This window comes from Macadamia integrifolia, unplaced genomic scaffold (genome assembly GCF_013358625.1).
Source record: "Macadamia integrifolia cultivar HAES 741 unplaced genomic scaffold, SCU_Mint_v3 scaffold500, whole genome shotgun sequence".
Lineage (NCBI taxonomy): Eukaryota > Viridiplantae > Streptophyta > Magnoliopsida > Proteales > Proteaceae > Macadamia > Macadamia integrifolia.
The window spans coordinates 221,987-237,987 of record NW_024870467.1 but is presented as its reverse complement, the minus strand read 5'-3'; the positions used below and the strand labels follow the sequence as shown (position 1 = coordinate 237,987).

The window sequence follows — 16,001 nt, the reverse complement described above, 5'->3', positions numbered from 1 at the left end:
TCTTGTTTGGATTTGTCTTTTTGACTTTTTATTTAAATTACTTTAAAGGTCATTTTAAGGGCCATTACAAGGCCAAATTTTTTTTTTTTTTTTTTTTTTTTTGCATTGGATTCATTGTTTCAGTCCACAATTAATGATCTAATTTGTTCTAGGAAATGTTTATTTAGAATTTTATGTTATATATATTTTTTAGTCATACAACCAAGAGGCCATTGATTAACGTTTTGAAAAATAATTATGTTATTTGTCACTATGAGATTGGAAATGACTTTATAATTGATATATATTAAAATAAAACTAGGTGTAAACTTTTGCATACTATTAGATACATAGTAAATTTTCAAGAAACCATGAAATGGTGGGGTGGAATCCACAAAAGTGGCACATCTTATTCTTACACAATTTTCCTTAGGGCAACAAAGTTGTTAACATTTGTCCAAAAATGATGTCACCAAAGTTAAAGAAAATGATAGTAACCTAGAGGTTTTTAAGTCCAAAGGTGAGGGGACCTTGAAAGTTATTTTTCTTTTCATAGTAAATATGGATTTGCAAGAGGATCAGTGCATTTTTAGCCTAAAGGATAGGAATGTAGTTACGGTTGTGACCTCTTATATGGTTTTGTTGTCTTAGTGACACATTTAAATGTATCTTCCTAAATATAAAGATACACATTTCTAATGAGAAAGATATGATAAGATTAAGTGGAACCACCAAAGGGGTACGTTCAATTCGATTGTATCTTCCCTAATAGTAAATGTGATATTTTCCCAAAAGTGATGTCATCAACGTTTGAGAATAAATATCCACCACATATTAAGAAGGGACATTGACTTAGGAGTTCTTTTGTCCAAAGATGATTGATTTTTTGAATGTTAGCGTTCTTTCTACAGTTAAAACAAGGAAATAAGAGCATCAATTAATTTTTGTCCCAAAGGATAGGGATACAGTTATAGTTATAACTCATGTTTAAAACATATTGATGGTATTATATGCTTTAATAATGTGGTTTATGTTTTAAAATTTGGTGAGTATTGTGTTGTTATTACTGCCCTAGCAGGATGGCCATTCTCTCAGGATGTGTGTCTTACATCCTAATTCTTACTGGTAATAACTATAAAAAATGGGTGGAGGAATTAGAATTGCATTTGGATTTTCTTAACTTAACTTGGCACTTAGGGAGCCTAGACTTGATCCTCCCATAGACACAAGCACTACTGTTGAAATGACCATCTTGAAGAAATGGACAAATGCAAAAAGAAAGTGCATACTAGTTGTGAAAAAGGTAGTTCCTGAAATTATATGTGGGAACATAAAAATCAAAGGCACTGCCAAAGAATTCTTGGATGTTATTAAAGCTAGGTTTGAATTGAATAAGAAAACTGAGATAATCACATTGATGACAAAGCTAATGAATACAAGGTATGATGGAAGTAAGAGTGTTAGGGAACACATTTTGGGTCTAACTATTGATGCTAATAAGCTTAAAGATCTTGGAATATAGATCAATGAAGGTATGTTATTCACGTTGCTCTGAATACCCTCTCTAGTCAGTATAAGGTTATCCCGACTACCTACATTTTATGAATTGGAGCTTAAATGAACTTATTTCCATCTGCACACAATAGGAGAGAAAATTGAAACAAAACAGGTTTGAGAGTACAAATGCAACATTCCACAAGGTATCTTCTAGTGGACCAAGCAGAAGGAACAAGAATTTTTCTAAAAAAGAAAACTTCAAGCCATATGACAAGACTAAGGGCTCTCAAGAGTTTGAGACATCTCAGAATGCTTATGATGAAGAGAAAACAAACAACACAGAGTATTACTGGTGCCACAAGAAAGGACTTGTGAAGAAGGACTATTTCATTTTCAACAAATGGTTAGAAAAGAAAAAGCATCCCGGGATTGATAAACAGGTGGATGCCAAAAAAAAGGTGAGATGGACATCTAGTTCTTGAAGGTTTCCTATTTCATGATCTTAATCAAGAACTCAAATATTTCAACGATAAACTACCAACTTAGGTTATGCTTTGTGGAATTTTGTCAAGGCTTCATTAACCCACATGCGACCTAGATTTCAGCTCCACCTAGGCTCTCCTTTTTTTTTTTTTTTTGAGTTCTTAGGTTTCAACCACTCTCGCCCTCAGCTCATCAATCTGTCAAATGAGTGCGAGTTTGATGCCCCTACTTGACATATTAGAGCATAAGGGTGAAACCATGATATGAATAGAACTACAAAAGAGACCTGTCTCAAGTAAAGGAAATGAAGGTGGGTAAAATTCAATAAGTGAAAAAATAGTTCTAAAATAGAAGAAATAAAACTGACTGGCAGAACAGGATCACCAAAATAGAGAACTAGAGAACAATTAGGGAGAAAATTGATAACTTGTAACAGAGTGACAAGATGGGGCAGATTTTTTGGTCAAGTGCTAATAAGAATCAATAAAAAAGGCCTGGAAAATATACATGAAAACAGAACTCTAGATTGGGATGTGCATTAAGCCCTAGCTAACTGGAAAACTAAGTTGGATATCCATAGATATCCATAACTTGAATATCAACTAATAGTTCTTAGAAATTGAACCCAGAATTCAAGAGAACTGATGAACGAAAACTAATATGCAAACTTTGAGATAAATAAGATCAATATTCAGAGAGAGATTAAAGTAGAAAGCAATCAGCAAACTTGAATGAAATAGGGGAGCCACAGGTTTAGAAAAGGAGATTCTGATCTGCTGCCTGATAGAATTAGAAAATAGAAGATTAGAAGGTAAACATCCCAGGAATCCACCTAGTTGAACCAAAGAATCTACTCAAAGAAGTACATAAACCACAGCAAATATGGAGAGAACTGAACTATGTTTTCATAAAATCAAGGTTTAGGCTGTGAGCCTTCACATTTATAGAATTTAGAGGAGACAGACTCATGAACTATTTCAAACTGATTGGACCAAATCCCAGACTAATAAGGAAAACAGAAATCTCTGACACACAAGGTATCAACCAACCTATGGGAACTCATAATCCATCTAGGATTTACATACCTTTAACATTTTAGAAACTACTATCCTAATTCCAGCCAATACTATTAACAATCAAACATAAAAAAAAAAAAAGCAAAAAATAATTCCTAAACTGACCCCACGACTAGAACTGGATTGGATTCCTAATAAGTCAAGGAATGAACCACCGTGGTCTGTGCGACCAATTCAGGTGCTCCTTTTCTTCTTCGATTCTGCTTAATCCATTCAAAATTGTCATTCAGTTCTATAGTCTCTATATAAGATAACAGGAAATCATAGAAACCTGCAAGCATTCCAATAACAGTCTAGGACCAGAATACAATAATAGGACAATGATACAATCTTGTCAACCGTGAACAATACAATCAACTGGCAACAAGAAAGTGCCCCTAGCTAGAGGCTTAAGATCTGGAGGATCCCCATGCCCATCTTGGAACAATCATTTTGGAAGGTAGGACCTGACAGATGCTTAGTAAACATATCACCCAGCTAATCTGTAGAAGAATTAAATGATGTAACAATTAATTTCCTCATAATAGCAATTTGCACAAAATGACGGTCAACTTCAATGTGTTTGGTCCTTTCATGAAACACCGGGTTGCTGTCAATGTGTATATAGAAGCAAAAAATAAAAGCAGAGGTTTTAGCCGACCTTAACTTAGCTGGAAGAGCAGAGGACTATAAGGGCAAAAAGAAAAGCCTCCTGAAAATAATTAAATTTCACTACTGATTTATTCGATTGGATTGATGATCTATTATTTAATAAGAATTTTAATGAAGTTATTTATTCATAAAAAAAAGGGGGAAATTATTTTGTAAGTTCCATGTGGTTGAAATTGTTTGGCATGCATTTAAGCAGCTTTTAGTCCTACAGTTATGGTGGATATTGATATAGTTAGTGTGATAGTATTGGAACTTGATATCAGAACATGTTCATGGAGAAAGAGAAAGGAGAAGGTGAAGATCAAAAAAAAAAAAAAGGAGAGGAGAATGTGAAGATCAAATGTTGGAGCCATTGGCTGCCTCAATGGTCAAAATCTAATGTTGTACCTTGGGAGCCAGGGATCAAGTATTGGTACCTCAAAGACCTTAAATGTTGGAGCCATTGTTTTGACTGTGCTTTAGTCTCACAACCATGAGCAATAGTGGGACTTAAAGTTAATAGTATAAGATGCAAAAAATTTGCATTTTGTAGAGAATCATAATCCAAACCATGTTTAATTGCTTGATCGTTGTGGAAGTCATTTATTTTCTTACTTCAATTTTAATAAATGAATCTTCTCACAATTTCATAGTAATTGTTTCTACAGTTGATATTATAAGGTCCTACATTTAAGACTCAGTTAACCCTTGGATTTTCTGCAGGCAACACCTCAATAGGAAAGGGTTTTTCCAGCTTCCAGATATGCAACTAATTATGTATGCATTCCATTCTTATATGTATTAATCTGGAGGAGTTGTCTTAATTATAATTTCAGGTTCTGTTCTGCTTAAAGATGTTCATACTAAAATTAGTCTGTTTACAATTTTACTGGAAATATATTTCTGATCGTATTTGGTTGACATTTATTTAAAACTGTATGAAATTTCAGAAGTCTGGACTTCTCAAGTATCTGTTTTCGACATTACTTTTGGATTGTAGTTTATTATCTACTACCTTATGCAGTTTCTGGAAGCATTATCTCTCTGCTTCAAGGTTCTTATGATTACCGTCATGACCTTCAAGATGGGTTCGATGACTATGTAAGGAACTTTCACTATTCTAGGTGTTCCTTCCCTCTCCAACCCCATCCCCACAACCCCCCCCCCAAAAAAAAGATTAGCCTCAATTCATGTGGCTATAATGATTTTTTTTTTTTTTGATTTATTCTAGTAATTTTTTTTTCTCATTGCTTGTTCATTTAATTCCCATGGAATTTCTAATGTCCAGATCTAGGAACAAAAATAGTTTTATCTATCATTTTGTTTGAGGATGATATATATATATATATATATATTTAACTTGTATAGATATATCTAATGTTAATACTTTTGGATGATGTAATCATTAAATGTCTAGTTGCATCTACTAATGTGTAACAATAGGGTAAATATGTCTATGAAAATATCATATATATTTTTTTTTTACTTAAAAACTTTTAGGGATGGAATTTTATTGTCCTTAAAAATTACAACCCTTGTTAGTTGGGACAGAAGTTATCTGTCTCTAGAAGGAAGACCTATTCGTGACAAGAAAAATCTGTCCCAAAAAACAAAGTTTTGATATATAATGGAAAATTTTCATCTCAAATAATTTATGCTCTTTTGCGACGGAAATAAACTGTCGCTACATGGCCCTGACAATACAATATTGACAATAGATATTTCTATCGCTTTAGTAATTATTTATGACAGAAAACACCTGTCTAGAAAACTATCGCAATTGACCCCTTAGGGACAGAAAAAAATTTTTGTTGCTTAAATTATGCGACGGAAGTTGTAACGACGAATGTGCGATGAAAATTTTTACCATCCCTAAAAGGTATTAGCGACAATATTTTGGCATTTGGGACAGAAACTTTCCTTCCCAAAAACCCTTTTTTCTTGTGTAATTATATGGGTTAAATAAATGGGTGAGAGTTAAGTTGCATTAACTAGTTCGGTCTACTCTCAGATTTAGGGATATGTTGGCCCAACCCATTGTGGTTTAGGGCTTGGGTGCATGACAGTATTATAAATGCTGGGTATTGGGTCCCTATAGCCATTATTCAGTCTTTTCCACTTTACCACTAAAGTGAGAGAACCAAGGAGGTCTAAGGGAATGTAAAAGATCCATAGCCAAGTAAGGGAAACTGTGAAGAGCGGCGTCAATATTCTTTAGCATACTAGGTGAAAGGTACAAATTGATCCTCCATAATTTTATTAGATTCGTGTTCTTGTTTTTCTGTGTGGTTTCCTCAACTAGGGTTTTGAATTCGAGCCCATAGGTTTTTCTAACAAGGAGATCATAGGAGGACCCAGGCATCTCAGAGATATGAAATTCTGAAAATATTACAATTCATAATAATGGTTCCTACTTATCCCAATGATCATAATAAGTTCATTTTTGTCAATAGCACCATCATTCTGAATCATATCTGAGATGCAAAATTACAGAGTTGAGGCATCGAACTTCCAATTTTCAGATCCCCCCAAGAAAAAGGAAATAGAAAGAAAGAAAGGTGAAGCAGTCAACACTGCCAAGACCAATAGTGAAATTAAATAATATGCTCAAACACCCAATATCATCATTCATTTAATAAGAAAACTGATATGTTCTATGTTGTTGGCCTAACTAACTGTTGTTGGATTTATGGGCTAAATTAATTATTCGGGTTGATTAAATGGGTTAGAGTCAAATTGCATGACCTAGTTTGGTCCACTCTCAAGTTTAAGGATATACTGGGTCAACCCATTATGGTTTAGGGTTTTGGGTGCAGGACAGTATTATAAATACTAGGTTTTGGGTCCCTACAGCCATTATTCACTCTTTCCCACTTTACCACTAAAGTGAGAGAATCAAGGAGGTTTAAGGGGCTGTAGAAGATCCATAGCCAAACCAAGGAGAGCGAAAGTGGGAGTGACCAATATCAATCTTCTTCAACATACTTGGTGAAAGGTATAATTAGATCCTCTATAATTTTATTAGATTTGTGTCCTTGTTTCTCTCTGTTGTTTCTTCAATTGTGATTTTGGACTTGTACCCATATTTAGATCTAACAAGTGGTATTAGAGCAGACCACATGGGACAAGAATCGATTGAATTTTTTTTGTATATGAGGATTTTGATTATTACTTAAAACCAGATATTTAGAAAAAAAACAAAAAAAAGACAGCGATAGATTTTTTTTTTTTTTACTTTTCGGCACATGAGACTGCTCGATGTGCCGATGTGATAGCCGACGGTTGAATGCTATTCACTAGAGCTGGAATCTGGGATTTGCAAGTTTTTTTTTTCTTTGCTTCAAAAACTATTTTCTGGCAATATAGTTTTGGAATCTAGAATGGATTCTAATTTTTGTTTTGATTTCAAAAACCATTTTTTGTAATCTGGTTTGAAATCCATGTAGCAGACACGATTTTCGCAGTTTTATTTAAAAGAAAAAAAAAAGGCAGCGATAGATTAGTTTGCAGGTCGATGGCGGCTGTTTTTTTTTTTTTTTTTTTTGAAAAAAAAATGTAAGAGGACTAGGTAACATGTGTTAAGATGATTAGACCCAAACTCTATCATAGTTTAAATTGAATTTTCTCCCTTCTTAAAGTTAAATGGGCTGAGTCCATGGTTGTTCTAAAGTTTGTTTTGGGTTATTGTAACTTAACTTAATATTAATGGGCCAAGCCCATATTTATCTAAGTGTAATGGGTGTTCAAGTCCATGGGTATAATTTAAAAAGGCTTTGAATTAAAAACGTGGTGAAAGACTTGGGTTGACCTCAAATACTCGAGTGACCGGAATTAATAGGGAAGGTTAAATATATTATAAAAAAAAAAAAATACCTTAAGTCCTTTTTTCTTATTTATTAAATGAACAGTGACTTAAAAGCCTTTTTTGCTTAGGTTTTATAAGATAGGGATCATAAAGGTCTATTTTATTGTAACGTATAAGACAAGGGCATGTCTGCTTATCTTTTATTTGAATAGTTGCTTAAGGGCTTGTTTGGATTCTGATGGTTTTTGGGATTTTAATATAAACCACTTTAGACGTCAATTTAAGGATCGTTTTAAGGCCAAATTGAAATCTTTTTTTTTTGCGTTGGATTCCTTGTTTCGGGTCACATTTAATGATCTAATTTTTAATATGACATCTTTATTCAAAATTTTATGTTTTATTTATTTTTAATCATTGAAACAAGAGGGCATAAATCAATGCTTTGAAAAATATATATATGTTATTGGTTACCATGAAATTGGGAAAAGTTTTTAAATTGAGATATGATAGAATAAGCTTCCGCTCATTCTTAGCTGCAAAGTAATTTTTTAGGAAACCATAAAAGGATGAGGTGGAATCCACCAAAGTGGTACATCTTATTATTCCATGATTTTTCACAAGGTAGCAATGTAGGTGACATTTGCCTAAAGGTGATGTCACCAAAGTTAAGAAAATGACATTAACCTAGAGGTTCCTAAGCCCAAAGGTGAGGGGATTTCAAAAGTTATTGTTCTTTTCACAGTAAATATGAATTTGCAAGAGGACATGTGCATTCTTAGCCCAAAGGATAGGAATGTAGTTGCGGTTGTGATTCTTGTATGGTTATTGTTGTCCTAGTGACATATTTATATGTATGTTTGAACATAAAGATACACATCTCCAATGGGAAAGATATGATAGAACTGAGTGAAACCCACCAAAGTGGTACATTCAGTTCGATTGTATCTTCCCCAATAGTAAAGGTGATACTTTCCCAAAGGTTGTGTCATCAAGGTTTGAGGATAATTATCCACATTTCAGAAAGGGACATTGAATTAGGAGTTCTTTTGCCCAAAGGTGATTGAATTCCAAAGTTAGTGTTAGTTTCACAGTTAAAAGAAGAATATAGGAGCATCAGCTAATTCCTGTCCCAAAGGATAGGGATACAGTTTTATTTGTAACTCTTATTTAAACTATATTGATGGTGTTACATGCTTTTATATTATGATTTATATTTTGAAATTTGGCATGTATTGTGTTTTTGTTGCTGCTGGTGTAGGATAGCCATTCCCTCAAGTTATATTTCTTCCATCCCAATGCTCACTAGTAACAACTATCAAAAGTGGGTGGGGGAATTAGAATTGTATTTAGGTCTTCTTGACTTAGACTTGGCACTTAGGGAGCCTAAACCTGAGCCTCTCACAGACTCGAGCAGAAGTGTTGAAAGGACCAAGTTTAAGAAATGGACTAAAGCAAACAGAAAGTGCATACTGGTTTTAAAAAAGGCAGTTCCTGAAATTATACGTGGGAACATAGAGATCAAAGACACTGCAAAGAGAATTCCTGGATGCTATTAAAGCTATATTTCAACACAACAAGAAAGCTGAGAAAACCACATTGATGACCAGGCTAATGAATACAAGGTATGATGGATGTGGGAGTGTTAGAGAATACATTTTGGGTGTAGCTACTGATGCTGGTAAACTTAAGAATCTTAGAATACAGATCGATGAGGAATATATTGTACACATTGCACTAAATATCCTCCCTAGTCAGTATAAGGTTATCCAATCTACCTATATTGCATTGAAGGACTATTGGAGCCTAAATGAGCTCATTTCCATTTGCACTCTAGAGGAAGAAAAATTGAAATAAATCAGGTTTGAGAGTGCATATGCAATTTTCCACAAGGGATCTTCTGGTGGACCAAGCAGAAGGAACAAAAATTTTTCCAACAGAGGAAGCGTCATGCCATATGACAGGACTAATAGCTCTCAAGAACTTGACACATCTCAAAAGGCTCAGGATGAAGAGAAGACCAATAACATAGAGTGTTTGTGGTGTCATAAGAAAGGACATGTGAAGAAGGACTGCTTTATTTTCAAGAAATGGTTAGAGAAGAGAAAGAATTCTAGGGTTGATAAGCAGGATGATACCAAAAAAGTGTGAGGTAAACTGATCACCAGCAATTGAGGGCAAGTAAAAATTGGTCCCATCAAGTAGTTAGGATTTCTTTACATACAGTTATTTGAAATGCTTGATTAGTGGGAGTTCTGGTTTTGTTTAATATTTGTTTATGTTTTGAACCTTAGCTCGTATGTTTTGGGGCACAATTTGATGAATTATGGTTAAGTTTTAGCATTTACATTATGCACAGTTATTTCTTTTATTATTTGGTTTATGATTTTATATGAAAATGTTTTTATAGGTAATAATTGTCTTAGTTATAAGCAATATTTTGTTATAGTTTAAAAGGTAATGTTTGCTACATTTTAAGACAGTATTTGTCACAGTTCATAGGCAATATTTGCCACAGTTTATAGGCGGAAAGCCACAGTTAGATATTAACCACAGATTAAAGGCGATTTACCACAGTGAAGATTAATATCACAGTTAAGGACCTACATGGAATGACAACAGTGTAATTTGAGGATATGTCAATGTATCTATGATAGTATCTCACATAGATTCGTGTTGAGAAACTTACTTATGTTTGTAATAACAAAAAGTTGTATGCCGTATATTGAGGTGTACCTTCTGTTGTTATTCGATGTGAGTGGTTTTTCGACTGAATCACAGTACGAGTGGTTAATATAATAAGATTCTATGGCCACACCAATTTAAAAGACATGCTTATAATTAATGTAGCCCAAGTGGGAGATTGTTGGATTTATAAGTTAAATTAATTATCGGGTTGATTAAATGGGTGAGAGTCAAATTGCATGAACTGGTTTGGTCCACTCTCAAGTTTAGGGATATGCTGGCTCAACCCATTGTGGTTTAAGGTTTTGGGTGTAGAACAGTATTATAAATACTAGGTTTTGGGTCCCTACAACCATTATTCACTCTTCCCCACTTTACCATTGAAGTGAGAGAACTAAGGAGGTTTAAGGGGCTGCAGAAGATCCATAGCCAAGCCAAGAGAGCGAAAGTGGGAGTGACCAATATCAATCTTCTTCAACATACTTGGTGAAAGGTACAATTAGATCCTCTATTATTTTATTAGATTCGTGTTCTTGTTTCTCTGTGTGGTTTCTTCAATTGTGGTTTTGGATTTGTACCCATATTTAGATCTAATAGTTGTATGCCTGTACATTTTATTAGTGGTCATTAGTTATGCATAATATTTTTAATTTGTACAGGGTATATATTATCATGTAGATAGTTGAGAGTCTATAGACCTAGATAGAATGGCGAGGAGAAAGATAAGTTATGGGAATATGTTGAGCAACTTGGTAATAGCGGTTTCAAATGTAAATAATGTAAATATTGTAACCTTGATTTATCTGGGAGTGATACAAAAATGAATGCTCATTTGAATATTTTGTTTACTTGAAATGTGTCATTGAAGTTCATATAGTTCTTTTGACATATGGTGCTTGGATTTTGAAATTTTGGAATGAGTTGTGGAATTTGAAATAGGTTGCTGATATTTATAGTTGATTTGAACTATGGATACATGCATTTAGTTGACTATTCCTCAATCTGTGGGTCTATACTGCATTTTTTGTCTATATTGCTGTCTTTTTTGCCCTGTACTTGAAAAATCTTAATGTTTAAAACTTGTACTGGCCATTTTCAAAATGTTAGACCATTTTTTGACGGTTCCGTTTAATTTTTCAGCCATTTTAATCGTACCATCCTGACAAGTTTATTTGTTGTTCCCATCTTAACCATGTACTGGCCTCTCTCGAGTTGCTCTACACTGTGACTGCGAGGTTCTTATTAGCTACTTAACTGTGCATTCATATCACCCCTCTTCTGAGATATCCAATATTGTTAGGTTTATCCAACTTCTTCAGACTTGCTTCAATTCATACTACTTTATCCATGTAATTATGTCTGAGAAAGTCATTGCCCTTTTCTATTTCTAAATGGACTATGGCTTACCCTCATCAGGGTCTTTGGGGAGTCTTCCTATCCTAAGGAGCTTCATAAGATTGTACATCAAATCTTTCCTGATGAGGCTTAATAAATTTCCCCTTCACGGGGGGAGAGGGGTTGCCAAAAAAAAAAAGATGTATAGGGGAAAATTCAGAAACAAACTGACAAGGCCTGCCATTCACATAGCAACCATGTAACTCTATTGAAATGTGAAAATAATGGGGGAAAAAAAAAAGAAACACTTGATGGCAACTATCTTGAAAGTATACAGTCATTGATGAATGAAATGAGATAAGAATTGCATATTCTATGCGCAGCATAGAAGAACTATCTTTATTCTCTTGAATATAAGGTATCTTGATTCCTGATTAGTTATTAAATTTAGGTCTACCTTCAATATGAGAGATATAGATCATGTAATTCAATAATCTCATTTCATAGCTCTACCTTGTACTGTTGACTGGTCGATTTGTTTCGCTTTCAATCTGGTATGGCTAAGCCAGGGCCAACCTAGTAAGGTAAAGTTCGCTTTGGGTTGTTCTATTTTTTATATCTATAGAACTAATGGGAAATACTTGTTTTTTCAGTTTATGTTGGGTTGGATTTTTGGTTTCCGGTTTTGGTCAGTCCGATCGGGTTCGATTTTTACCATTTAAAAAAAAAAACTCAAACCGTAACCAGACTTACAAATATTTGGTGCGGATTTTCCATTATGTTTCGGTCCATCTGAGCAGGTCAGCTGGAATTTGAGTATTTGACACCCTTAACGAACCAATCTCTTCCCATGCATTCATTCATTCATTGGTTAAGTTATAATCATGTTCATTCTTCGTGAACTTACTATTTCTTTATTTCTATTACATTGGTTTAATCTCTAGACCCCTAAATTGCCTAACTACTTACTATTCAGATTTGGTACTTTTGTTCGCAGCTCATAGTTAATCCACCTTCTCATGGAACTTCTATAAAACTCGAGTATTAACCACTGGGAGGTGCACCTATTAATTGATGGTTTTATTTAGGTGCAGAAGAAGCTTGTTGACATGTCCACTGACTGCTTGCCTCCTCCACTGTTGTCGAGCCCTTTCTACTTTGGCTCTTCAGATGTGTCAGAGGGCAGAAAGTAAGTTGTACCTATGCAACTCAAGGATTCAAGAGCTCTGCAAGCTTGGACGAGTAGATGAAGCCCATCAGCTGTTCGAGGGAATGATTCAAAGAGATGCCATCACCTGGAATTACATGATAAGTGGTTATTTCCAGAATGGACAGATCAATGAGGCACAAACACTCTTTGACAAGTTTGCTGGTAAAAACGTTAAGACCTGGACTACTGTTGTAACTGGGTATGCTAAGAATGGGAAGATTGAACAAGCGCGGAAGGTGTTTGAATTGATGCCTGATCGCAATATCATATCTTGGAATGCCATGATTAGTGGGTATGCGCAGAATGGTGATTTGGAGTGTGCTCGGCACTTGTTCAATGAAATGCCTAAGAGGGATGTTGTCTCCTGGAACACGATGATCACTGGGTATTGCCGTGTTGGTCTGATGACGGAAGCTCACAAACTGTTTGACATGATCCCAGAGAAGAATTCTGTGTCATGGATGGTTATGATATCAGGTTATGTCCACATTGGTAATTATCAAAAAGCATGGGATATATTCTTGAAGATGCACCACAGTGGGGATAGACCAGATCAACCAATCTTTCTCTCTGTACTTTCAGCAATCACTGGCTTGAACAATTTGAAATTGATTAAGAACCTGCAGCTTTTGGCAATCAAGTTGAATTTTGAGGGAGATGTGGTTGTTGGCACTGCAATTTTGAATGCTTATACCCGGAGTGGGAGATTGGATTCTGCAGAACGATTCTTTGAGAGGATGCCAGAATGGAATGAATTTTCTTGGACCAGTATGATAGCAGCTTTCTCACAGTGTGGGAGAATGGATGATGCAGTTGCCTTGTATAGAAGAATTCCTGAACAAAGTGTTGCTTCCCGAACAGCAATGTTGACTGCATATGCTCAGTCTGGGAGAATCCATGAGGCAAGGCTTTTGTTTGATGAGATCCCAAATCCAAATGTGATTACATGGAATGCTATGGTTGCTGGGTATGCCCAAAATGGAATGGTTGATGAAGCAAACAGAATTTTTATGAGAATTCCCATGTGGAACTCTGCTTCATGGGCAGCCATGATCTCAGGGTTTGCACAGAATGGACAAAGTGAAGAAGCTTTGAAGCTTTTATCTGAGTATCATCGATCAGGGGCAGTACCAAATGAGTCCAGTTTCACCAGTGCTCTTTTTGCCTGTGCCAACATAGGAGCTATTGAGATGGGTAGACAGGTTCATTCTCTCTCCATTAAAGCAGGCTGCCAGTTTAATTCATATGTAGGAAATGGGTTGATTTCCATGTATGCAAAGTGCAGGAAAGTGGAAGATGTTTATTATGCCTTCAGTAAAATGAGAGTGAGAGATACTGTCTCTTGGAACTCTCTCATTACAGGTTTCTCTCAAAATGGCATGCTGGATGCTGCTTGTAGAGCTTTCGACAAGATGCCTAAGCGGGATATTGTTTCTTGGACTGCCATTATATCAGCATATGCACAAGCTGGGCATGGGGGTTTGGCTTTTGAATTTTTCCTTGACATGTTTGCTGGAGGAACTAAACCAAATGCATCATCATTAAGTACCCTTCTCAGTACATGCGCAAGTCTTTCCGCAACCAAGCTTGGCATACAGATTCATGTGTTGATCTTCAAACTTGGACTAGATTCAGATAACTTTGTAGCCAATTCTTTGATAACAATGTACCTCAGGTGTGGTTGTCTCGATGGATTTCGGGTGTTTGAAGAGATGCCTGAACGTGACTTAGTCACATGGAATGCAGTTCTTGGAGGTTGTGCGAAAAATGGGTTTGGAAGGGAAGCCATCAAGATCTTTGAAGAAATGAAGGCTAGAGGTGTCTTTCCCGACTCATCCAGCTTTCTAGGTGTCTTATGTGCTTGTAGCCATGCGGGTTTGATTAATGATGGGTGGCACTACTTCAATTCCATGAGTCAAGATTATGGGATTATGCCCGTGGAGTGTCACTATGCTTGTATGGTTGACCTTCTTGGCCGGGCCGGGCTCCTTTATGAAGCTGAAGCCTTGATCGAAAACATGCCCATGGAACCAGATTCTGTGGTTTGGGCAGCTCTTCTTGGTGCCTGTAGGATCCACAAAAATGTTGATCTTGGCCGGAAAGTTGCAGAAAGGCTCTTTCAAATGGATCCACAAAACTCCGGCAACTACATATTGTTATCAAACATATATGCATCTCTAGGCATGTGGGGTGAAGTGGGGGAAATTCGTAAATTGATGAAAGATAGGGGCGTGACCAAGGAACCAGGTGTCAGCTGGATTCAGATCAAGAATAAGATGTACTCATTCTGCACAGACGATAAGACAAACGATCAGACTGAAGATATTTACTCAATGCTGAAAGAGTTCTATGGGCGTCTCAGGGAAACAGGTTACACGCCAGATACGGAATTAGTTCTTCATGATGTTGAGGAGGAACAAAAGGAGAATGCACTCCTCTACCACAGTGAGAAACTTGCTATTGTTTTTGGTCTCCTGAACACCCCAAATGGGATCCCCATTCAGATAGTGAAGAACCTTCGTACATGTGGTGACTGTCATACATTTACAAAATACTTGTCCAAGATCACCCAGAGAGAGATTGTCATGAGAGATGGGAGTAGATTCCACCATTTTCGTGATGGATCATGCACTTGTGGGGATTATTGGTGAGTTTTGCATTGAAGCGTCCCAGCATTAGAAGGAAATATTTACTGCTAAGGAACCTGAGATCGGAGCTAATGGAGCACCCCACAAATTAGCCGAAGTGGGATGAGGTCCATAGATTGATGAAAGGTCAGAAAGTTTCCCAGACCTAAGAATCAATTGGATCCATTGCAATAACTGGCTGTGGCTTTCCTTTTAAGGAGATGAAACAGAGTTGTAATGAAACTTCAGGGTGATGAGTCATATTACCTGCCAGAAATCCATTCTTCTTGTGGAGGAGCGGAAGGAGAATGTGGAACCCTATCAAACAAGTGACTCTCCATTGCTTCCATTTCTATGTGCACCAAATGGTGTTCTATTTAGATGACAACATAATTTCTTGCTGTCAGTGACCATACATCTATAAGCAGATGGTTGATGACAATGGTTACCAAGGAGTTTGTCATCAGGGATTAGAGAAGCTTTATGCTATTTCTGAAATATGAAATATGGCTTTGATACTAGAGGAACCCTTGGCACTTGGAGTTGAAGGATTTGAGTTGGTTGTGATGTTACATTTAAGTCCACCTTGTGGACCTTGTGGATTGGATGTCTGCAGAAACTGTGCAATGCAAGTTTTGAAGCCTCTTCCAACCACAATAGAGATTTTTTTTTTTTTT

At 36.0% G+C, this 16,001-nt stretch overlaps 2 protein-coding genes across 4 annotated transcripts in view; both read left to right on the top strand.

Moving 5' to 3' along the window:
• Positions 1–4,770, top strand: part of LOC122068965 (ribosome biogenesis protein ERB1-like) — a 50,070-nt gene extending 45,300 nt beyond the window's left edge. The window contains exons 4-5 of the mRNA XM_042632873.1: positions 3,883–3,980; positions 4,690–4,770. Coding sequence (XP_042488807.1) covers positions 3,883–3,980; positions 4,690–4,770 — 179 coding nt within the window. The remainder of the gene's footprint in view (positions 1–3,882; positions 3,981–4,689) is intronic.
• A 6,986-nt stretch (positions 4,771–11,756) lies between these two features.
• LOC122068961 (pentatricopeptide repeat-containing protein At4g02750-like) lies at positions 11,757–15,995 on the top strand. Of its 3 annotated transcripts, none has more exons than XM_042632870.1 (2): positions 11,757–11,905; positions 12,576–15,995. In XM_042632870.1, exon 2 carries the CDS (start codon positions 12,658–12,660, stop codon positions 15,346–15,348), a length of 2,691 nt encoding a protein of 896 aa, XP_042488804.1. In that variant the 5' UTR covers positions 11,757–11,905; positions 12,576–12,657; the 3' UTR covers positions 15,349–15,995. The 3 variants fall into 3 exon arrangements, with proteins under 3 accessions (XP_042488804.1, XP_042488803.1, XP_042488802.1); XM_042632869.1 differs by lacking the exon at positions 11,757–11,905 and adding an exon at positions 11,928–12,071; XM_042632868.1 differs by lacking the exon at positions 11,757–11,905 and adding an exon at positions 12,103–12,287.
• Positions 15,996–16,001: the final 6 nt, after the last annotated feature.

Excerpts from the sequence above, each read along its gene's own strand:
- LOC122068961 (XM_042632868.1), top strand. The coding sequence starts at position 12,118 with ATGGGAAATACTTGTTTTTTCAGTTTATGTTGGGTTGGATTTTTGGTT. Across the intron at positions 12,288-12,575 it reads GTTTCGGTCCATCTGAGCAG|GTGCAGAAGAAGCTTGTTGA; the intron begins GTCAGCTGGAAT and ends GGTTTTATTTAG.